Source organism: Fundulus heteroclitus, chromosome 10 (genome assembly GCF_011125445.2).
Source record: "Fundulus heteroclitus isolate FHET01 chromosome 10, MU-UCD_Fhet_4.1, whole genome shotgun sequence".
Classification (NCBI taxonomy): domain Eukaryota; kingdom Metazoa; phylum Chordata; class Actinopteri; order Cyprinodontiformes; family Fundulidae; genus Fundulus; species Fundulus heteroclitus.
Genome location: NC_046370.1, coordinates 30,886,774 through 30,910,462, shown reverse-complemented (window position 1 = coordinate 30,910,462; position 23,689 = coordinate 30,886,774). Strand labels below are relative to the sequence as shown.

The window sequence follows — 23,689 nt, the reverse complement described above, 5'->3', positions numbered from 1 at the left end:
ATTATAAAATATATTTGAAATCGCTGCACAGTGGTGCAGTGGGTAGCACCGTTGCCTTGCAGCAAGAAGGTTCAGGGTTCAAATCCAACCCTGGATCTTTCTGCACGGAGTTTGCATGTTCTCCCTGTGCATGCGTGGGCTCTCTCCGGGTACTCCGGCTTCCTCCCACAGTCCAAAAACATGACTGTTAGGTTAATTGGCTTCTCTATAAATTGTCCTTAGGTGTGAGTGTGTGTGAGAATGGTTGTTTGTCCTGTTTGTCTCTCTGTGTTGCCCTGCCACAGACTGGCGACCTGTCCAGGGTGTACCCCGCCTCTCGCCCAGTGAACGCTGGAGATAGGCACCAGCAACCCCCGTGACCCCATGAGGGATAAAGCGGGTCAGAAAATGGATAGATGGATGTTTGAAATTGTGTGAACTGAAATGAATTGTTTAAGGAGTGAAAAAAAGGTGAATAAACAAGTTCGAAGAGAACACATAAAAGATCCTTACAAAAAAAAAGCATAGTTTAGCCATCTGAGTTACACTGAATTTAAACATCTGGACCAGATCTTTACTGCTGGTGACCTGTCTTAAATGTACTTGAAGTAAATCCCAGTTTACTGGCTTCTGATTCTCCACACGCCTTCTGACCAAAAGGTGCTTTCTAGGGTTGAGCTCTGAGGAGTTCCCTACTCACAGGGCCATTATTTCCGTGTTCTGGTCTTTGACTCTATTTGTCTTGTGACAGACGATGCTGAAAAATCCTCACATCATCACCAAACTGTTCTTGGATTGTTGGAAAAAGGCGGACTTTGATCTTTCTAAACAAACGGGTTTTTTGGACAAAATTGGAAGAAAGCCATACGCGCGGACAGCTGTTGGCACTGGTCCTAGTAACTCAGTTTTCTTCTCTGGAAAAATTTCCAATGGCAGAATAACGTTGCACCACTCTCCTCCTGTTCAGTACTTGCTGCAGAAGTTCAGTCTGTCAACAAGGAGTGGCTTCCATCGTCAAGATTTCACCACGTTCATCCGGATGCATTCATACCTGCCTGCTGCCAATAATGAGTAAGCTCTGGACTGGTGGCAACTATTCAGTGCCCATTCCTCAGTAATGCAAAAACACAGAATGTTGATTCCTATGACAAAATGTGTTTTTAACATTTACCTGATCACTCTTCAATTTAAAAACAAACTGGGAAGCACATTTGGGAAATGCTTTATTAGGATGCTAAGAACATAAATAGTCCAATCCAATTCCACACTTCCAAGATTATGAGTTTCCAACTGCACGCGTTTCTCGTGATCAGTATATGCCATAAGTGTGCTTCTTCCCATCTCTGTAGCGATCCAGGTAGCGTAGGGGCTTCTTGTGAGGAAACCTGACTTGTGGAGGGTGGTAGACCGGAGGTCTGATGAACTCGTACACCGGCTCCTTCATGCCTGAAGCAAGAATACGCAGACAGATGAGCTTTAATATCAACAGACTACAAGCCAAATAGACATGTTGCAATAAGGTACGCAATTACTGTATATTTCAGACCATAAGGCACACAAAAAAAATCCTTAAATCTGCTAAAAAAATTGACGGTGCGCTTTATAATCAGATGCACCTTATATTTGATTATAGTTGTGCTTACTGACTGATTTTATGTGGTACAATGTGCTCAAAAATATGTTAAAATGTGTAAGTACGACTTTAGTTAGCAACGAAGCCGCTCCGCTCAGATATTTGAAGCATTACGGTACCCTGTGTCACCCCAGAGTACATGCCAGCAACAATAAAGCTAATGAGTTAATTCAATATAAAAAGTGAAGTTTATTATGGCCTTATGTTAGAAACAGGCCAGTGTAGTCCAACTACTCTGTCCTCCCAGCAGAGACGGATAGCTCTCCCTCTCAGGAGAGAGCTGTGGACATGAAGGGGCGGAGGGATATTACACACTAAAGATTATTTAGTGCGCCTTATAATCCGAAAAATACAGTAAACATGTGTCACAAGTACAAAAGTTTATATCCATTTGATTTTGAATGAAAGAAATATGACTCGCCGAGTGTGTCGTGGAAGGTGCTGGTAACAGATTCATCCCACTGGGACTGGAAGAAGGCCAGGCCTGCAGGCGTCATGTCGTCCTGATGCTTTCTGTAGAAATCTATCGTCTTAAAGGTGCGATCGACCAGGGAGTGGCTGAGAAGAAACAACATGACCCTCAGATATAATTATCTTTTTTGTCAATCGTAACAAACATTCCAATGAAATGTTGTCCTGTGAGTTTAATCCTGCCCCTTTTAGACAAAAGCGGGCAGCATTCTGGCGGCTAAGGGGCTTGCTCAGACACCCAGAGTGGCAGTCTGTGGGATTCGAACCAGGGAGTTGTGCCCTGCTCTAACCCCTAAACCACCACTCCCCCATAGCTACCCCTTTACACGGTGCTTTTACATGCTTCAAAGGTAGCACGCTGTGCTCTCTACATAGTGTATCTGTTACCACGGCGCCGGGCGGACGTCCTCCTGGAAGCTGATGGGTTTCTCCTGCTTGAAGAGGATGTAAACGTAGCGGTGGAAGCCCGTTCCTCTGGCAGGGAAGGGCGGCAGGTAGTGACACAGCTCCTCTCCGGCCCGCACGTCTCCGCCTGGAATGTTCCCCCTGCGGGGACACCGGACTTTCAGCGCGTTCTCGCTCTTAGGGAACGACCGGACACAGAAATCCACAATTAAGTACTTACACGAGCCAGTGGAGGTACTCTGCCTCGTTATCTTGAAGATGCTCATCTGCAAAAACAAACAAACAAACTTACGAGCCTATTTCCGTGAATGTGAAAACAGATTGCTGAGTCTCGCAGCGCTGACCTGGAGAGGTGAGCAGGAGCGTCCACAGGGAGCCCTCCTCTGCCTCGTAGCTGATCCGGGGGGCGGACGCTGCCTAGAGGGACGGGACGGAGCCGAGGATAAGCTAAGAGAAGAAACATAACACAGGGACGTCCACCCTCTTGTCTTTTTAACGTACCTCAGCAGGTGTCAGCTGATTCCCATGATGCACTTGGCCATCAGCGCCCTGGCTGTAGCTGACGCGCAGGGTGACCTGAGGTAGAAAATACGCCATTGGAAAGAGGTCCCTGAAGACCCCGTAGTGGTCGGCCAGCTTCTTCACGTCCGACGGTCTGCCGGTCTTCTCCCAGGTTTGCTGCACCCGATCCAAGGAGATCTTCACTGATGGGGCAACAATTCGTTTAGTTAAAATAAAAATAAAAAACGGGTTCAACCCACGTTCTGCCCAGTAATCAAGCGTCAGCGTACAGGTGCGAAGACGGGAGGCCCTCTCCAACTCAACGTTCCTCTTGTTTTCCCGCATCGCTTGCCTCCTCTCCTTCACCTCTTTGGTCCTGCTGGGGCGACAGTACGGCAGCCCGATGTCCACCCGCTCGGCTCCTGTAAAACACAGCGACGCTCCGTGACGCAGCCAGATCCCCGACCAGATCCCCCCCAACAAGCCGCAGGCTGCGGTTCCCGTTCCTCACCGTGATCGGCTTGCTCCAGGTAGCTCCTGTAGGTCTTCCACCACACGCGCTCGTTCTTGGCCTCCTCGGCCTGTCTGACGTAGCAGTTGTAGCTGCGGTACTTCTCCAGAGACTCCAGGTTCGACACGTCGATCTCCTCGTTGGGCATCGGGCCCAGCGGAGGCACCCGCCTGCCCAGGACCGCTGCCGGGGAGCAGAAGCGGTACAGGCAGTTAGAAAAAAAAGGTATGCTGTGGATGTGCTACGGGTTTAAAACGATTGACGTACACAGCTGTCATTTTAAAATCAGAGAATGAGGGAAAATTGGCAGATTCTCCAGCATCCATACAAGGTGGGATGTTTGCGATAGGTGCACATGTCAAACTCCAGATAGGTCATGAACACTTATTTTACAGGACATTTAAATTCAGTAACAGATGCTACTTTGAATGTTGTTTTTTTTGTTACTTTGTCATGAAAAAAGGCTCAACTATATTGATTGTGACGTCATTTGTCCTGTCCTGTGAGTATTCAATTCAATTCAATTTTATTTATATAGCGCCAAATCATGAAACATGTCATCTCAAGGCACTTTACAAAATCAAGTTCAATCATATTATACAGTTTGGGTCAGATTATACAGATTGGTCATAAATGTCCTATATAAGGAAACCAGTTGATTGCATCAAAGTCCCGACAAGCAGCATTCACTCCTGGAGAACCGTATATATACTTATTTCATGATAATGATGACGCAGTGTGCTTGAAGTTTACTTTTTATAAACTATATTTTCTAACTATACTTTACAATAGTATAGTGAAGTATAATTGACTTGTACTGAAAGGTGTAAACAGAAGTCTAAGACTAAGTACATTGATGCCAAGACTTAAGCAACCCACGCTGTTTATCATACAGAGAACCAGGCAATTTTTCTAACGTGTTTTATTAAAAGATGAATTTTCTAAATTATTTATCAGCCTAAGTTCAGAGGAGTTGTATGCATGATTAAGAAGGCAAACTTGACTTTCCGGGTCGTCCTCAAACCGCTCTTAAACTAATAGTCTTATTACCAAAATAATTAACATGGGAAATAATTGTTCTGTTTATTCAGGTTGTTGAGTTTGTCACTTCTGCCCCCACAGTCAAGGCCAACGTGTTTCTGGGTTTTATCTTTTTCTTCAAACGCCCTCTCACGAAGCAATACCCCAGCATTAAATCTCTGACACGGACTTCTGGGCACGACAGAACTTAGCAAAACAGTCACAATACCTGTTGTAACAATTGTCCTCGCGTTATTGACCCCTAAATCTGTCCCGGTCCGCAGCACAGCGGCGCAAACTGAGCGCAGCGCCATCTTGGATGCTCTATCCCCACCTCCTCCCCCCTGGTAAGTACGGTGGCCGGGAGTCCGAATGCGATGTTGCGTTCCATGTATCACGGAAGTCGGAAATCCTAACTGGGAATTACGTCACAATTTATTTTCCTTTGCGGGCAAAAAAATAAATAAAACAATCTTAGTAAAAATGTCTGATAATCATGTAATATGATCCAGCAAACAGGTGATACAGCACAAAACCGAAATAAAAACTCAAAAAAACTACATTCAAGGAAATAAAATGAAACGTAATGAAAGGTTTAAGGCATCTGTGGTTTACCTAGACCAGGGATGTCCAAACTAGTCATCATTGGGCCAAAATTGTCAAGTCAAAAGTTCTAAGATTTTGTTTATTTATCTACCTGTTCCACAAAGTATGAACAAAGTTTTAATTAAGAAATTATTCAGATTTTCTGAAAGAACAGGATGTGCAAATCGTCAATCCAAACCCTATGCCTTGTCAAAAGGGAGTTATCCAGTTTACAAATGTGTTTGCTCTCAGTAGGGGGGAAAAATGAGTCAATAAGAACAGGATTGTTCTTAGCAATAAAACAGGATTTGGGTCAATCTTTCTTTGAAAATGCTTGCTGTAATTAGCCAGGTTTAGTAAATTAATCAAAAGTACCAAAGTCTGCATTTGAGTAAAAGTCGTTGGACTTAGATGTGGTCCAACTTCCTGTGGAAAAAAGAGAATATTTAAAAACAGAATACTAAAAGTGTGGCAATAGCAAAAATTACTTTGTGTTGTACCTGACATTTTCTAATGTAAATATTTTAACTTGTCTAATGATTTTGCCCTAACTAAATTTAAAATGTTTCCATCTGCATTAATCACCTGCAATGGTGGTGGTGGGCTAAAGATCTGGAATTGCAGTCTGGGGTGACAAAGAAATCAATCCAGGAGTTGCAAATGGCTAGCCTCGTGAGACCATCCTGATCTCGCGAGTTTTCAAGGTTTCACTCGCAGATCAGTCTGGATACTCTCCGTTGAAGAAAATTTGGAGCCGTTCACCAAACGAACGTCCAATCAGCGTTGGCTTTGAGGCGGGTTGAGGTGTGACGCAACGGGAAGTGCGACAGTTCAGTCTAAACAACATGGCGGCTTCAGCCGATGAAACTAGCGTTAGCGTGGCTATCGAGCAAGTTTTATCGGAATTACAGAGTATTTCTCTGCTGAGCTAACGAGCCTTTACCTGCAGCAGCAAGAGTAGCTTGGCTTGTGGTTGTGTTTTCGTCGTCGCTCGTAACAGAGCGACGACGAATCTGATTGGTTCATTTGGCCCGTCTATCACCAACATAGACCAATCAGCTAACCAGTATTTTCGCCCCTTCCCAAAATTACTTCAACGGAAGGTTTCCAGATGGATATGCGGAGCAAATCTATCTGGCGGAGTCAGGTAAGCAAATGGCCCCCAAGACGAACTTTGAACACCCCCTGCCCAGTAATCACAAGATTATTAAAGAAAAATGTGATGTTTTTGTTCTGCATTGAGTTCAGACATTATCATTTTGATTTGGTAGCACCTATTAATCACTGCAACCACTCATGAACTATGTTCCTAAAAAGATCTGACAACGCTGCGTGACCAAAAAAAAAAAAAAAAGATGTTTTTCACAGAGGGAGCATTAATTATTTTCCACATTAGTTATAGTCTCAACAATATAGTCTCAACATGTTATTCTTTGTTTTACAAAAAGAAATTATATTTTGTTTGGTTTTTGTTAGTTTGTACATTTGAACATATCAACTTTCTATTCTATTTCTAAAGAAAGAGGAAAATAAGATTATGTACTTAGTGATCTTGATACAGTATTTCTATAACATTTATTCCTTCAAAATTTGCTTTTACTTCAAAATTACTTTGACATTCCAAATAATCATATTTCGCCATCTAGAATTCTGTTTGAATGCAACATTTTTGCAACGCTCAACGATGATGATGATGATGATTACGTTGCACCAAATAAGGATTTGTTTATAATGCGAGTCAACAGTTGTGTTTAATGGCTTACTATTACGCGTAGGTACGTATGTATAGGCGCATAGATATATGTATATATATATATATATATATATATATAAGTATATAGATATGTTTATATATATATATATAGACCACTAAGAATGTAAATGAGACATCATATGCCCATTCCTATTTCCTTTTTAGTATTTTTTGGTATTCTTTTTGATCCATTGTATATATGAAGATTCACTGTATATAACTGAATGTACCTTCCCTACTCTGCACCTTCTTGTATGAGCCGATGTGACGAGTGAATTTCTCCATTGTGAGATCAATAAAGACTATCTTATCTTATCTTATCTTATCTTATCTTATCTTATCTATAGGTAGCTATTCTGGGTCTGGATGAACGTGTTCAGCCTCTCTGGATTTTGAAGTCGAGGTTAGTAAAACATCACCTGCTTTCCAAGTTTGACCTCAGAGGTCATTTTAATAATAAAAAAAATTCTAAATGCCCAATTTAGGTAGTTTAGTTTACATTTTAGATTTTACATAAACAATCTTTCGATCCACTGTCTCTCGAATATTTTCCTCCTTTACAGAGCTACTACTTACAACTTTAAATTAAAGTATATGAATGCACGTTTTCATTTCACCAAAGCGGCATAAATGTAACCCGTAAGGCAGGTTAGGTAACATTAACCGAACGGTAACACGTGTCTCCATCGAGTATTGTGTTTCTTTTCCCGACAGCCAGTGAAGGTATCATATTTTGCGTGTTTGCGTCACCGGCGACGCTTCCACGCTCAGCTCCTATGCCAGGAATAGGTCTATTGTGGTGGTAAGTCTTGTTATGTTGTATTTGTAACACAGCTCGGTAGTGAGAGAATTTAATTTGAAGTGAAATTGTTCGGTCGCTTTGATGTTTGTGAGTGAATTTGTGCCCGGAACTCCTGGCTAGAATAACAGGAGCTTAACGTGAAGCTAACGGGGGCTAGCGCTAGCCGTGTCCTGGGCTCAGTTCAGCCTGGTTTAGCTCTGGGCTCCACCTGGACGGACGCTGCGCGGTCCAGCTGGGGCTTTATTGTTTTCCTGTTGCTTTGTGTGTAGAAAATAAAACCACTGGTAGTTATTCTGTAACTGTGTATCAGAATTAGCCTGTTTATATATATATATATATTTTAAGCTCTGTTGGTCATTTCTGACACATCCTCGTGACAACTTCTCCACATTTGTTCTCTTTTTCTCAGATGAGCGCGCGCTCCCTGTGAAGATGGAGTCCCAGAATTCAAACCTCACCTGCGTGATATGCCTGGAGCGCTTCCGGTACCCCGTCACCATCCCCTGCGGCCACACCTTCTGCAAAGACTGCATCACCAAACACTGGGACGCCAAGAGCAAGTCCAACATCGCCCCCCACTGCCCTATCTGCAACGAGGAGTTCCCCACCAGGCCGGTGCTGAAGCGCAACGTGTCCCTGTCGGTGCTGGCGGAGGCGGCCAACAGCACCGGCCCGTCCTGCAGGGACGCCCTGGCGCGCTCCGGGGAAGGGCCGAGGACCATGCTGCTGTGCGATCGCCACAAGAAGCCCCTGGTTTACTACTGCAGGCAGGACAAAATGCCCGTGTGCTGCGAGTGCGGCATCACGGACTGCGGCAGTCACGACCGAGTCCTGTTGGAGGCAGAGAGGGAAAACCAAGAGGTATGACGCCAGTCCAGGGCACTTTTTTTTCGCTTTGTTCCCAGCCTTGACTGTTTTGGAGTAACGTGACGCCTGTTCCTGTTTTTCCCTTACAGCTGCTGCTGGAAAGGAAGAGTAAGGAGGTGGAGAAACGCCTCGAGGATACGCAAAAGAGTATTAATGACTTGGTGGAGAACATCAGCCATGCTAAGGTGACCAATCCCTTGCCACACACACACACACACAAATGATTGTCGCAAAGGTGATACACGGTGTCTGGGGGGGAAAAGTGAGCGGTTTCACCTGCGTTGTTGGGTTTTTGTGACCGAGCAACACAAAAGCGGATGAAAATGGATATAGTCGTCCACCTTCCAGCAGGACCACCCAATGCAGCCAGAGCTGCAGCAGAAGGATTTGGGTCAAAGTTGATTCACAGGGCCAGAATGGCCCAAAGCTCAGGGCTACAAAGAGCTGAGAATCTGTTGCAAGATTTGAAACTTGCTCTTCTGGGATGTTCTCCATCCAATCCGACTCAGCTTGAGCTATTTGGCAAACAACAACAAAAATCAGCTAAATTTAATTCTCTGGATATGCAAAGATGGCATGACACATTTTTCTGATTTTTATTTGTAAAAAAGAAAAAAAAGCATGCAAGTTGAAGACAATGTGGGATTTCTTTCTCTTCCACTTTACAATTTTGTACTATTAGGCTGGTCTGTCACATAAAAACCTGGTGAAATACAATGAAGGGTGTGGATGTAGCATGACAAAATGTAAAGAAAATCATAGTAATACTTCTGCAAGGCACTAAAGGAGTAGCTATAGCAGCCATGTTTGGTCCTGCCATACCTTCTGAAGCTCTCACCTGTATGTAGCCACATTCCACCAGGTAAACGCGTAAGCTAGGCCTGTCACGATAACAAATTTTTCTGAATGATTAATTGTCTCAAAACTTATTGCGATAAACGGTAATATTGTTTGAAGACCTTTTTGCACTGATTTAATGGAAATTACTTAATAATGTTTGCGATTTCCTGCCAAAGATAAACACACTTTACACTGGAACTGGTTAACAAAATAAAACGAGAAATAAAAATCAAATGGACTCTTAGTCTCTGTTAACTAAAAATACACTTGAATAAAAACTAAACACAAGATAAAACCATGGTGGAAATAAAAACTACATTCAACCAAAAGAGTACAGATAATGAAGTCTGTATATCATTAGATTTTAAAAAAGATAGGCAAAACTGCCATTTTATAAAAAAAAAAATGCAACGTAACAAAAGCAGATTCTTAAATAAGACTAGATGCCTCAACAATCTTTAAGCAGATCTGTAACTACTTTAGTCACACAGATTCCGAGCAAGAGTAGCAATGTGTCCAGCTGTACCAAACATTCTCTCTGAAATGGTGCTTGTTGCACAAATACACATGTATTTTTTTGGCCAAGTTTGCCATCAAAGGATTCTTTGACTGACTACCTGATGCGATAGTCACCTCCTCCTCCCTCCTCATTTTTCCCTTCCTAAAAAAATTAGGAAGGGGAGGGGTCAGTGGATAGCACCGGAGTTAAGCCTTTTCATCCAGCGTCATCAATAGAAACAGAAAAACACAGGCAGAGACGATATAGACGATAAATTAAATGACGCAGATAGTTTTTATTTATCGTGCGATTAATTGATTTATTGATTATCGTGACAGGCCTACGCGTAACGGAGCTTTTTCTGTCAACAGGTGACTCTGGAGCAGACCTCTTCGTGGATGAGGGCCAAGTTCTCCACCCTGATAAAGATTCTTACTGACAAGCAGGAGGCCACGGAGCTCTTTGTCGAAGAGCAGAAGCAGCAGGCCATCACAGAGGCGGAGATGCGGCTGGCCCTCCTCCAGACGCGCTCCCAGATCCTCCAAGAGAGCCAAAGCCAGATAGCAGCTCTGCACGATCTGTCCGATACGGACCTGATCAGGGTTTGTTCCCCATACTTTGTGTTTTTTGTTGAGAATATTAGCTTGATTGAAGTTAACGTGTGTCTGGAATGTGAATAAAAAGTGTCGGGTAGGATAGCTTTGGCCCTAAAAGGCAAGTATTGTGGGCAGGAGTAGCTGTGGACCCTCTTGACCGGCCCAGATCCTCTCTAGTTCCCCTTAGAACATCATCTCCAAGCTGTTCCTACAGTTAATCTTACATTTACCCTTAGAAGTCAGAAATAAAATAAAAACACACGTACGATGGAACAGTCTAACATACAATAAGGTCCAATAACCCGCTTGCTTAAATGTGTCCAGCTCTTAAAATAGTAATTCAGATTCCATTACAGCAACAAGTCTTTTTTTTTTTATATAATTGTAAATGAAGTGACAGAAACACAATCTGTCCTGAGGGGGTGTTGTGTTGTTTCACTTTTTGTGTAACATTTGGCGCCATCTAGTGGCGTAGATTAAAACTGTAAAGGTGATCCTCAGCTACGTCTTGATTACCCCAAACTTTTGCTACAGCACCAAATCGCTGGCCGAGGCCCTCGTACTTTAAAACATTTTATTTTGTGACTCGCTTGCGTCACGCCTGATATTTCTGTGTTTATCCTCAGGAATCGACACGGGTGGAAGTACCTCGTTTCAACGACATTCCCACGGACGTATCGCCAAACCTCCTGGACCGACTAAACGGCGTCACAGACGTTCTGAGCCGAGTGTCCAAGCTGGTTTCTGAGGACCTGGAGAGAGCTGTGTGCACGGCGGTGGTTCAGGACAACGACGGTAACCTTTGGTTTTAGAGCGTCTCTCTGCTCACCAGGGCTGTGGTCTCATCTCATGGCTCATGGCTTTCCAGGTTCTCCTCAGGACAAGAGGCCAGTGCTCGCTGTGGTTCCCAGTCCGGCTGCACCGTGCCTCCCTGGCGGCAGGGAAGGCCTCAGTGCCTGTGAGTCCTGCTCTGCATGGATTACTGGCTTACAGCTCAGGCTTCATACATCTTAGCTCTCATCTCAATCTGTCTCTTTACAGATCGGTGCTCTCTGACCTTTGACCCTCGCACGGCCAACGAACACCTGTATCTGTCTCAGGAGAACCGGAGGGCGGAGCACCTGACCTCGGGGCCGCGCACAGTCCCGCCTCATGAGGCTCGCTTCGACCACACCTGGCAGGTGCTCTGCTTTCAGGGCTTCAAAAGCGGCCAGCACTACTGGGAGCTGGAGGTGTCCAAACCGTGGGCCTACCTTGGGGTAAAGGCACCGCATCAGTCAGAATCGCTCATAAACATCCCGTCTGCTGAGCTAAAACCTAGTAGAACGATGCAGTCAGGCCTGCGTTGGTCAAACACCCAGACTGGTGCTGAAGGATAGCTCAGTCCATCCCACCCAGACAGCCTTTTGGTCCCTCTGTAAAGATGCGAGAAAAGCCTTGAAAGTAGGCCTGTCACAGGTAACAAATTTAGCTGGACGATAGTTTTTTTCTAAAACGATAAATCATATTATCATTTGGAGACCTTTTTCAACTAATATGATGACGACATCATAATAACGCAAGTATATCCTCTCAACCTACAGACTCAGACCAACTAAGCGGGCGGCGTCATTTGGTTTAAATCCAAAAAAAACTCCCAACCTGCAGCGCTCATGTTTTTTTTTTTTTTTTTTAGGTTTTTGCAGCACTAGTGGCTCGTTTTTCATACTGAAACCTTTTGGTTATCCCATCTCAGAGAGAGGAGACGGAAACACAAGGGGAAATAAGCAAGCATGCATACAAAAAATATCGCAATTATTTTAATCTTGATTGATTTATTGATTATGGTGACAGGCCTACTTGAAATAAATACAATTTTTATTGCAGTAGCACAATCTCTCCCTGAAGTATTTATAAAATCCAACCTTTATAGGAGTGCAGTTATTCAATTATACATATATACAGGACTTTATTATTAAGTCCATCCAATAACTGATTAATTGTTGCAGGGGGGCTACTTTAATAATCCCAAAGGGAAATTCCTTTTTAATATTTATTATGTCAGTGAAGAGGAAGTAAATAATTTTTCACCAAACTCACTAGTGGCACAATTATCCGTACCACTGTCCTGCTGTTTTATACGTCTTTTTTGGCCAATTGGACAACACAGAGGAGGATCCTTAACCGTTCCTCTTTTCCACGATCTCTGTGTAGACCGACCAGAGGCCTGGGCCCTACGTGTGCTCTTAGCCCAAAGTTGTTGTTTTATAAGATTCTGGTCCAGAGACTGAGACCGTGATGAAAGGAGGAGGATTCTGTGCCAAGGAAACGATTTCTACGTTGAATCGAATTGGTCGTATGTTTTAGGGCTTATTTTAACCTATTTTACACCATGGACTGGTTTGTAATGTCAGACAATAGTTTCACAGGCCAGAGGAATGCAACCAAATAAAAATAAAATGATATCATGGTCATAATGTGTGGTGGAATCAATGGGAGCCCGTAACTTTATACTCCCATCTAGGGGGAGACGAGCAGACCTGAAATGTTGTTTATGTCCGGTCTAGGAGAAAACTTTTACTCTTCCTCATTGCAACAACGTATTAAAAACTGATAATACTTTAGTTAAAAAAATGTTTACTTAACATGGGCTTTTCCCCCCCGCTGAATAAAAGTACTCCAATGGAAGGGGGCTAGCTGATTTACTTGCATCTGGATAACACCAATGAAATGTCTCGTATTTATGAAAAAAAATTATCCAGTTCTGCTGTTTGTTACTTTTACTCATGTCCCCACCTTTTTTTTTCCTGCCCTGCCTCCTAGGTAACCTATGAGGCCATCCCCAGGAAGGAGAAGGGGAAGAGGTGCATGGTGGGTATGAACGAGCTGTCGTGGAGCCTGCAGCTGGACGTGCACCAACTCTCCGCCTGGCACAACGGCCGGCAGGAGACGCTGGCCGGCCACTCCCGCCACAGCCGCATCGGCATGCTGCTGGACTACGAGGCGGGGACGCTCACCTACTACGGCGAGGGGCAGACCAGGCTGCACGCCTTCCACTGCGTCTTCACCCAGGAGCTGTTTCCCGCCTGCTGGATAGGGGAGGGCGTCAGCATCACCCTCTGCTCCACGTGAGCCGCTTCAACGCAGAGGAACCTGTTCAGTCTATTTAAAAGCAACTCTTCCTCCCTGTTCAGAACAAAACTGCTTCCCTCCTCAAAACCTGCCACATGGTGGCGACAGACTCTCCTCCTCGACGTCTATTCAACTTTTTACACCACTTCATCTTAACGGTTTTATGTTTCAGTCTGTCCAGATCATTTCAGACGGTGCTTTCACTGGTCCTCCAGAATCCGCCACAGGCAGAGAAGCTGGAGGAGGATGGCTCCAAACATGGCCGAAGTATTAAAAATGTGTTTACTGAGATGCAGGGCAGTGCAAAGGCAGCTGCCACTACTGGAAGCAGTGAAAGGATTAGAATTCATCCTTTTTATTGTTGTATTCAGAATACAGCTGGATTCCATGGATGTGAAACCAACGACAGATTTTTAAAAACAACTGGATCAACAGGTTTGCATATATTAAAGACTTTCTCCAATCCACACAGGCTCAGATATGTGCACACACCTCCTAGTAGTGCTTACAGTGCTCTTTAGCAAGTTGCACCTCGACCACACGCTTTTTGTAAGCATCAATGAGCTCCGTGCATAATTCAGCTGGACATGTGACCGCTCTGTCAAACGGTAGCGCTGTGACGACCATTCAGGAAGCTTCATGCTCGCCTGACCCGTTCCCACAGCAGTTCTGAATGATCCATGGTGGAACGCCCGGGGCCCTCAGCACGATGCTGCCACCACCATGCTGGGACGATGTTCAGATTTAAAAGCCTTTACCGTTTAATCCTCCTCACATGCTTCCTGCCATTATGGCCAAACAGCTCAATCTTTGTCTCCTCTGACTGTAAAACATTTGCCCTGAAGATAATGAGCTTGTCCAACCAGGCGGCCACAGACCTCAGTGTTAGTTGCAGGTTTTTCTTTAGTTAGTGTTCATTAATTTTGCTGTCCTACAAACAGTGACGCTAGTGTCCAAGCCGGCTCTGATGCTTGGCAGGCGTGGGTTGGTTCTGACATTCAGAATGTTTCCCCCTGAAGCTCAGTGCTGTTGGAAATGTGCGGACTGTTCCTTAAAGCCGGGTCTACCACTTTAGCAACTGTCCAGCATGGCGGCTGTGATGACATCATGTTTAGGGTCTGCTTCTCTGGATCATGTTAAGCAGATGGGATGGCTTTCCCAAAGCCCCCCTCCTCTACGTGGCTCACTGTGTGTAAAGGTCCGTTTCAGAGAACCAGCCCAGATGAACGCTGCATCAAAAAGGCCAGATATCCACCTAGAACTGTTCAGAAAGCCTGTGGCTGCTCTGCAACTTGGTAAGAGTCATTCACCCAATTATTAGTGCAGGTTTACAACTTTGAGCCTGAATGTGGAAATTTGACCCTGTGTGGATTAAGGGAAAACATTTAAATCAAGCTTTTGGACCCAAGTTTAAAAAAAAAAAAAAATCCTGTAAGTTTTGTGTTATTACCGTCCTACACTGGAGAAAGAATGGTTCAGATTTAGAATTTAAAAGCTGGCATTTCTGACTGGGAATGCACAGGAGTAAAAACAACAACCCTGTTAATTGTTACACTGGCTGCAATGAAATTACCTTTTAGTTGGTAGGAACCCCCCGTGTTGCAGGCTGCTGCAGTAATGCTGCTGGGAAAAGAGCCCGGTCTGCATCCTGGGCTTCAGCGTGAACGCAGAGATGGATTTCTGCAGTGTGATGCCAGCAAAGGTCCAGCTGGCATCTGTGGCACTTTTTAATGTCTTCAGTGCGTTTCTGGCGAGCAGCCTTGTTTTTATTTTCACTGAGCGTAGCTGTAAATCTTTGACATGTTGAGGTACTTGGAAAATCAGGACTTTGAGAAACGCACAAATGTTCCAAAAGACAGAAGAGCGTCTGAAATGTGTTTCTGTCCCTCTGGTGTTTAGACGGGACACCGCTCATCAAAATGTGACAACAATCCCAACGGCGGAAATAAAAACACTTTCCTTTCATGAGTTAAGTGCTATTTATTAAAATCCTATCTAATGCACACATGCTTGTTGAGATCATGCCTTTTTTTTTATTCCCAGTTTGTTACTGTTCAATAAATTAGTTTGAAATAAATACAGAGCTGTATTGTACATCCAGCCATGACAGAGCGAACTGTAGCCTGATGCATAGCATTCTAAAAGTGCAAAGAATCAGCAGCTGGTGTGCCACAGAGACAGGATACAGATAAATGACCACAGAGGAAGGAAGAACCGAAGCGCAGATACTGAGACGCTCCGGTCGCACTGAAACCGGCGAGTTAAGATCAGGAGCACAGAAACTTGAGACGTTACCGTCTGAAAAAAATAAATAAATAAATGGACGACAGAGGAATGAAAGGTGAAGCCGGTGAAGGTGTAGTCTAAGCGCGACCAAACAGGAAGTGACATCATCGGCTGAGTGGTCTGCTCCCGCACATTGAAAGGATAATCCTCTCCTGGACCACCCTCTAATCCCGGATCAGGGATCCACTGCTGGGGGCGCTAATCTTTTTGCCCACTAAAGCATGTCGAAACACACAATTCTGCTCTTTTTTTTTTTTTTTTTTTACAAAAGCTACTTCATATTTTACGTTAGTGTTCTCGAGAAAATATCTTCTCTAAAAACCTTGTACACACAAATAATAGAAAAATAAGCCTGCGTTCAGTTTGCCTCTGGCCATCTTAGCCAAGCAAATCACGTCACATCTAGGGTTTAAGGTGGGCAAGGATTCATGGGACACTTGAGAAGGCAACGAACACTAAAGACACCGGTCAGGTCCTGTCAACAAGCCCCCAGACTGGGACCACTTTGGCTGCCAACACTTGTTCTTCGCTTCTTTCCACGAAGTAAAGGTGCTTCTGAGGAGAACCAAGCTGACCACAGAAAGGGAGACATTAAAGCAATGAGGAGGGGAGAAAAGGAGTGTTAGAAGGTTAGAAGGAAGACTGGGAGGAGACGACACGCTGAGCAGGGAAAACGGACAGAAGCTCTCCTGATGTCCGGTCAATGGAATGAGAAGAAGACGCGGTCCAGTAGGATTTAGGATCTGATCAAGCACGTCTACTGATTCTTCTTGTCCTCTGGGGGGGAGTAGGGTGGAGGCTTGTCCTGCAGAGGAGAGAGAGAGGGAGAGCAGCTGTCACTGTGTGCTGAAGGCTTCTGATGATGTGTGGCGAAACAAACACTATAGTCAGGAAACTTAAAGTCTGCCGTTCACTAACCTGCACATCAAAGTTAAACATACAATCTTTAAAGCTGCAGTAGGCAACTTTTATAAACCGTATTTTTCAGAATATATGTCACACTTTTTTCACAGTTTGGCCAATCCTGCGACTTATATTAAGGTGCGATTTATATATGAAATTTAAATGGTAATTCACATTGACCAACATGAACCTAGAACTAAATGTTACCATCTATAGCCACAAGAGGGCGCTCTAGGCTTGTGAAAACTATATGCTGCTCCTGTACCCCTTAAAAATTAATTGAAACATTAACTTCTAGACAACAAAGACTGAACACATGTTTGTATGTTGTTCTGCTGTTTCAGTATCATTCACGCAGCAGAGCGTTGCCTGGTGCAGGACAAAGGAACCAGACCGTGACAGAACCCTGTTATCGGGCTGTCCGTGAAGCTAATAACAGCTAGCGCTAGCTTAAAGGTTCGTTGTCTGGGCGGGTTACAACTTTACTGATGCATATGAGCTTTATGTTGCTCTGAAACATCCGTGTCGTACTGTTAGCTTAGCATGTAGCACCGTTACGTTTCATCTTAATTTTTACAACTTTCAGCGTAACGACCCTTTATGCTGAAATGTGCTGACAAGAACTTTCTGGGTTGGTGCTGCTGGCTTGTTAAGCTAATTAGCTCCATTCATCGTCCCAGGTATGTTTCATATTATTCAGCCGGCTGTGGATGCAGCTGTGTAATTGAATAAGTTGCCTTACCAGATTACCGTAAATGTCAGTTTTTAGTCCTGATGGTGTGAAATAACTTTCGAAATAAACGCCTATAGTCCAGTGCGACCTAAATATGTTTTTTTTCCTCTTTATGACACATTTTTGACTGGTGTGAATTATAGTCTGAAAAATAAGCATTTTTTTGCATGTTTATTATAACTGTCACTATGTCCAGACTGTTAAATAGAAAGAAGACAAATACCAGCATGACGGGGCCACAGATACAGCTTAGTACCAGGCTGAGTTCCTGCAGTGAGATTTAAAATTCATTTCAAGTCAAGGCTACTTCACTTAAAATTTAAAATAAGTTGCTGTGGAATGTAAACATTTTAAATTAAATTATTATGAGCTTCATGCCCATGCTGAGTGCATGTAAACATTCAGCAGCGACTTCAGATGATTTAGGGGTTTGTTAAAGAAACTGACACTGATATCAAACAACACAAGAATAAAACAACAGCTTCATGACCAACATCGTTACACTTCCATCGACGAGGATGACGAATTCCTGAGATGCGTGGCTCCCTCAAAACCCACACTAAGGTTGCAGAAATATTTCCATGAGAAAGGCGTACAAAGATCTGAGATAGTCCAGGGACATAGTGAGGGACCCACACAGGTCAAGCAGACCGTCTCAGGTTGCTCCCCTGAATCACGTTTCAGCATTTCTAAGGGTTTTCCACAAGCTTTTGGTTTCAAAACCTCTTGACTCCCCCCCCATCTCAATTCCAAATGAGAGTCGTACGCCGCCATCACAGAGACAAAAGATCTCCTTTCCCTCCAATTTTCCATCGGAGGTTAAATACCTAAAAACGACTGTGGTGCAAAAGCATTACATCCTCACCTGTGGTTCAATTCTGCATCCAGACGGTAAATAAACTAAAGACATAGAACCACTAGGTGGAGAAACCTCATGGACGCACCACAGGGTTCTCCTTTGGTGGCTTTCAGGAATAGAGACGTCTCGCTTCAATCAGAACACTGGAGTGGGCTCAGAGATTTTACCTGTGGCAGGTAGACGTGTGAAGGAGGCAGAGGGGGGCAGCTGGCGGTCGCTGCTGCTTCTGCTGCTTTGGCCTCCGCTGGGAACCGTGGGCAGAGAACAGGAGAGGTTATTCGTTAAATGTGCCTTTGACTGTTAAACCCGTACATGTTCGCAAAAACGACACGCGTTGCTAGAACTGCATTAAACACGTAAGGCTAAATGTCCTCAGACGGCGCCTCTAGAAGCTTTTCTTAGTGGAAAAGCAACATGATGCGCTGATGCCTTGTGGAAGTATTCACATCCCTTTTTTATTTTGTTTTAAATGTTTCAACCAAAAACTTTCATCTATTTTTGGGGGATTTTTTTTCTCAGAATAAAACAACAGAAAGGAGAAAGAAGTTGTGAAGTGAAAGAAAAATTATGCTTTGTTCTCGTTTTCAGTGCTAATCAGACGATCCTCTGCAGAAGCTCCGTTCATGGGGGGGGGGGGGGGGTCTCTACCGGCTTTGCACATCGAGAGACGGAGATTGCTCCTTGTTCTTTGTAAGAAAGCTGGACGTGAACATATTCGGACATTTTTCAAGGCTTGCCAATTAATGTGATTGGATTTAGAACTGGACTTGAACCGGGCCACCCTAACACAGGAACCTGCTTTCCTCTAAAGCAGGCCGACAAGTTCAGCATGGAAAGCCACAATAAAATCCAGCAGCATCTCTTGGTGCTTGGCAAATTGTATTTTTCTTAACAGGATCTGTGTCTCTGATTGATGTTTTTGTGTGTTTACAACGTTCAGCGCCTTTTCTTCCCTTTGCCCGCAGAGAACAAGCATCAAACCAATATGGCGCCGCTATTAGCAAGCTAACCGTGGCCATGGTGAGCGGAGACCGTCAAGGTCCTCCTGTGATTTTTTTTCTAAAGCCACTTCACTAGGACAGCAGTTCTGCTTTGCTTTTTTGTCCTCAAGGTTTCTCATAGAGAAAATATCCGAATGAGGAAAACGGCAGAATGTTACTTGACTGCGTTTCTTAAAAACAAGCATTGTTTTCCTTCTTCTTCTACTTGTGATCTGGCTTTCTGGGTTTCTTTGTCTGCTGTGAGTCTGGCTCCACCCTTCTCAATGGGCATGTTGATGCTGCGGGCGGCACGGCCACTAAAGTCTGAGCTGTGTACCAACATGCATGAAGATGGATGACAAAATCTACATCCCAGTCCTCAGGAGGCAAAGCAACCATAGAGAGGACAAGGAGGAACAAACCGGGCCTTACAGCTAAGTTCTGATCAGATCAAATCAACAAGGAAGTTCGTGGTTGTACCGTGATGGGATGAACAAAAAACAAGATCAACGCCTATGAATACTTTTACAAGGCACCCTACAGGTAACTATTTTTTACAACACTGGCTGGAGTGTCTAAAAGCAAATTAAGAACCATCCTGATGGTTTCTGAATTAACGCGGTTGTTGTCTGGTTTCACGCAGGGCCTCACCTGCTGCTGAGGAGGGGAGGTCTGGGTCACGTGGCGACTGCTGACCCAGAGGAGCAGAATACGGAGGCGGGGGAACATAGCTGGCAGAGGCGTCGAAGGCCGGAGGACTTGGGTAGAATCCTCCTGGATCACATGAGAAGACAGAACCACGTCACACTAGCTGAATCAAACGGCTTTGAGAAGGTCCACTGCTGACGGCCCTGTACCTGGAGGAGGAGGGTTGGGGTAGGAGTAGCTGGGTGGAGGTCCTTGAGGGTACATTCCGTTAGCAGGAGGAGGAGGATAAGCGTAGCCTCCGTTAGCCATGAAAGGGCAGCCACCGAAGGCAGCGGTCACAGGTTGGCCTTTAGAAGCTGCAGCACCAAGACATGCCAGAAAACACACACACAAAAAATAAAATAAAAATCAGTCCAGATGTGATTAAACCAAAAGCCACTGCTTAGATGTGTTGCCTTGTTGCCGCACCCTGAGCTGCCACGTGCAGCATGGCCTGGCCGAACTCTATGGCCCCGCCGGCGGCGAAGACGAGCTTGAACGTGGCGCCTCCTTCCCAGCCACCTGAAAGACATTTCACCCAGACGATAGAAAGCTCATCTCCTTTGAGCGGCTCGGGCGGGATGACGTGCACGGACGCGCTGCGCTTACCGCCGGGCTCCGCGCTCACAGTACCCTTGATGTAATTGGCCCCCAGGACGGGTTGTTTAATCTCGCAGCCCTTGATCAGGTAGAACGGCATCATGAAGGACTGCAGGGCGTCCCGTCCTTTGGCCACGAAGATTACCTGAAAAACAGAGTCATTAACTTAAGGATTAGTTTAAATTGTTCTTCCAGTCAACGTTGCCTCCATCCCCCTGAAAAGCACACCCGCAGCATGATATAGACTATATTCTCATGCACTCACATCCACCCGCTAAGCAAGCTACGTGTTGAAGCACAATTGTCTTTTCAGACTCCAATTTGTAGATTTCTGTTCCGGTTTTGGACATTTCACAACAAAACCTTTATCTGTGTGTTTTTTAAATGATCTGTATGCATGTTCATGCAACAACACGAGGCCGAAGGTGGCTGGCGTTGTGCTAATGGCTCCTTCACTGCTGGGTTGGCGTCTGGGCCCGCTTAGATCGGCTCGATCTTCTAAGCCTGAAACATTTAGGATGGTACAATCTGGACTGGATTATTCCACAATGAATACTAATTCTTTAAAGTGTTGTTTTCCATTTGTGACACCTTTTGGTCCAAAAAACAAAAACAAAGTATGAGTTTCAATGTTTTGTATCTAAACCAGTTTCAGAATCGTAACATTGATTTTAAAAAGCGGCAGCAAAAATGGCTCGTTTGAAGATTTAGTGAACCAAAAACTAAATCAGTGCGTTAAAAATAAATTCAAGTTGATGTGGTAAACATAAACAGTGTCAAGTAAGTATAAATCCATGCAAGAATTACTTAATTATTAGAAATTCTGTTGTTTTTTTATTTCTTTGACAATGAAATAAGGAATAATGTCTAGCAAATCAATATTTTCCTTACTCAATTTAGGGTTTCCATATTTATACTGACATGGAAAATCTCAAAACCAATTTCCATAACTTTCCGGGCTTTCTACGACTACGTAGAAATCCTGCTAATAAATCCAGGTTGCAGAAGAGCAAACCTGGACTTCGGTAAAACAACTGCTAGATTTAACAACAACAACATAAATTTTGCTAGTCTGGAGCAGAACCATTTTTAACAAGTAAATATTCTCTGAGTATTCATGAGTACCCACAGAATTAAAATATTCTAAACAAGGTGACAACCCTAATAGCGTTTGCGTTTTGTTCAGAAGAGGCGGCGATTAACAAGCAGGTCACTCACCCTGTACGGCGTTAGGTAGACGCTGCCCTTCTTGCTCTTTCTGAAGGCTTCAGGCAGACTGTCCGCGTCGCAGAAGACAAGCTCCACATTGTCATGGGACATCAACACACTGGTGACACAAACACACACACATTCATTTCTACATGTGCAGCAAAAATGCTTACGGTCAATTACACCCTCACCCCCACCGAAAGATGGCTGAAGCCTCGATTTCATAATCCTTCACTGACAATTTAACAGTTTGTTTTGCATGTGTGCTACGGTCCAGTCACTAAACATGGCCCTGAAATAACAGGATTAGGCCCTGATGCCATCTAGTGACAGAGCTTACAACTGTTTGCTCCTGCATTCCTCTACCTTCCAGAAGCATCTGTAGGTGAGAGGAATATATCCCAATCCTGCCGTCTAACCGCAAATAACACAGTGGCAGGAATTTCTACTTTTGATTGGAAGAAACCGCCTTTTTTTGTTTTGTTTTTAATATGGAAAGTATTTTAATTATTTCCTAGTTCAGGTTTTCAGAAACCACTATGCCAAAAAATCAACCGGTACATGTTTGAATTTGCTTTTTAGTCCTAGAAAAATGCTGAAATGCTGTAAGCAAGCATTTTCTTTATTTTTAATAACAACAGGATGTTGATATCAAATTAAAGATTTGCCCATGCTCTCTCTCTCTGTTTAGGTATTCAGTCTTATTCAGTCTTAAACAAAACAGCCCTGGCAGAGAGTCGAAGGCCAGTTCGCAGTGTAGCATAACTACGCAACGTGTGCTCCAGTACCGCATTTACACGTTGAACTACATGTCCTGTAATCCCGGTAACAGGCTCGCGACGAATGCCGCTTTCCTCCCTATTCGCGGCGCGTGAACTCTTGTTTTGATCGAGGGCCGCGTTTTGGTCACGAGCTGAGAGCCAGCTCTGATGAACGCGACTCGAATTTTCCATTGCGTTACAACTAGTGGCGAATTTCTGCTGAACTTTGTGTCTAGTGTGACAACTGCGTTTGGTTACCCGTCTAGCATCCACTGGAACCGCATGTCTTAGCAGAATTTAAGAGTAATAATAAGGCAAATTGGGAAAGTTTACTTTGTGCGCGTGTTTTATTATCCACCGCGAGCTACGTGTGCGCCGCACTGCTCGTTATTCGGGAACGGGGGCCGTCGCGTTTCCAGCCTTTTGCAGCGAGGCGTTCGTACCGAAACGAGACCAGGCCGAGTGTGGATACGGCGACTAACAGGCAGGCTGCAGCTAACGTTACCTCTCACTGTTGTTGATGATGACTCCGCCAGACTCTGAGTGGTTCTGGTTCAAAGTCATGGCGTCGACCCTCCAGCGTCTCTCACCGCGAAAACAGCTCAACTGAGACGGTTTTCAGAGGTTTTCCGAAAAGGGCCTCGGTAGCTCTCACGGTACGTTGGTAACGGTTGTTATGAGTCTGACGCTATGGCTGCTGCACCTGCTTCCCTTCCGCCGTACGCTCCAGTGACGTCACGCACGCACGGAATGATGCGCACTGATAAACAACTTTTTATGTAAGGGGGGCCCGGTGTCGACAGGTGTCGTGCCAAACTAGGTATCCCCGCCAGGATTTGTATCCCCTGCGTCGGGAGCGCGCATTCAGCTTGCTAAACGTATACAGTCAACTCCGCCTCATTTCCAGCCAATTCGGCGTGAAAATCAAGATGTTTTATTTCTCTTAACGAAATATAGAAATAGTCCAGTTAAAATTGAAAATGTAACACTTGTTAGTGCGATCGTAAGGCATTGATATGTCGCTTAAAACTAGACTGATCACTTAGTATAACACGCTCTGAGAAAGTAAGCTCTGTGGTCATCTCCAGATGTGTCACG

General features: G+C 44.4%; 3 protein-coding genes across 3 annotated transcripts; 1 reads left to right on the top strand and 2 right to left on the bottom strand.

Moving 5' to 3' along the window:
• Positions 1 to 1,185: 1,185 nt before the first annotated feature.
• On the bottom strand, positions 1,186 to 4,892 carry mrpl38 (mitochondrial ribosomal protein L38). Its single transcript, XM_012864138.3, has 9 exons — positions 4,750 to 4,892; positions 3,501 to 3,683; positions 3,280 to 3,411; positions 2,990 to 3,192; positions 2,833 to 2,905; positions 2,709 to 2,754; positions 2,471 to 2,629; positions 2,034 to 2,170; positions 1,186 to 1,425 (listed from the first exon to the last, which is right to left on the bottom strand). The coding sequence occupies exons 1-9, from the start codon at positions 4,832 to 4,834 to the stop codon at positions 1,289 to 1,291; spliced, it is 1,155 nt and encodes a 384-aa protein (XP_012719592.2). The 5' UTR covers positions 4,835 to 4,892; the 3' UTR covers positions 1,186 to 1,288.
• A 2,675-nt stretch (positions 4,893 to 7,567) lies between these two features.
• Positions 7,568 to 15,541, top strand: trim65 (tripartite motif containing 65). Its single transcript, XM_012864121.3, has 8 exons — positions 7,568 to 7,660; positions 8,070 to 8,521; positions 8,617 to 8,712; positions 10,238 to 10,468; positions 11,089 to 11,257; positions 11,331 to 11,420; positions 11,504 to 11,721; positions 13,265 to 15,541. The coding sequence occupies exons 2-8, from the start codon at positions 8,093 to 8,095 to the stop codon at positions 13,571 to 13,573; spliced, it is 1,542 nt and encodes a 513-aa protein (XP_012719575.2). The 5' UTR covers positions 7,568 to 7,660; positions 8,070 to 8,092; the 3' UTR covers positions 13,574 to 15,541.
• On the bottom strand, positions 15,534 to 23,251 carry wbp2 (WW domain binding protein 2). Its single transcript, XM_012864122.3, has 8 exons — positions 23,097 to 23,251; positions 21,840 to 21,948; positions 20,631 to 20,766; positions 20,451 to 20,543; positions 20,192 to 20,338; positions 19,986 to 20,108; positions 18,522 to 18,598; positions 15,534 to 16,664 (listed from the first exon to the last, which is right to left on the bottom strand). Exons 1-8 carry the CDS (start codon positions 23,153 to 23,155, stop codon positions 16,617 to 16,619), a joined length of 792 nt encoding a protein of 263 aa, XP_012719576.2. The 5' UTR covers positions 23,156 to 23,251; the 3' UTR covers positions 15,534 to 16,616.
• Positions 23,252 to 23,689: the final 438 nt, after the last annotated feature.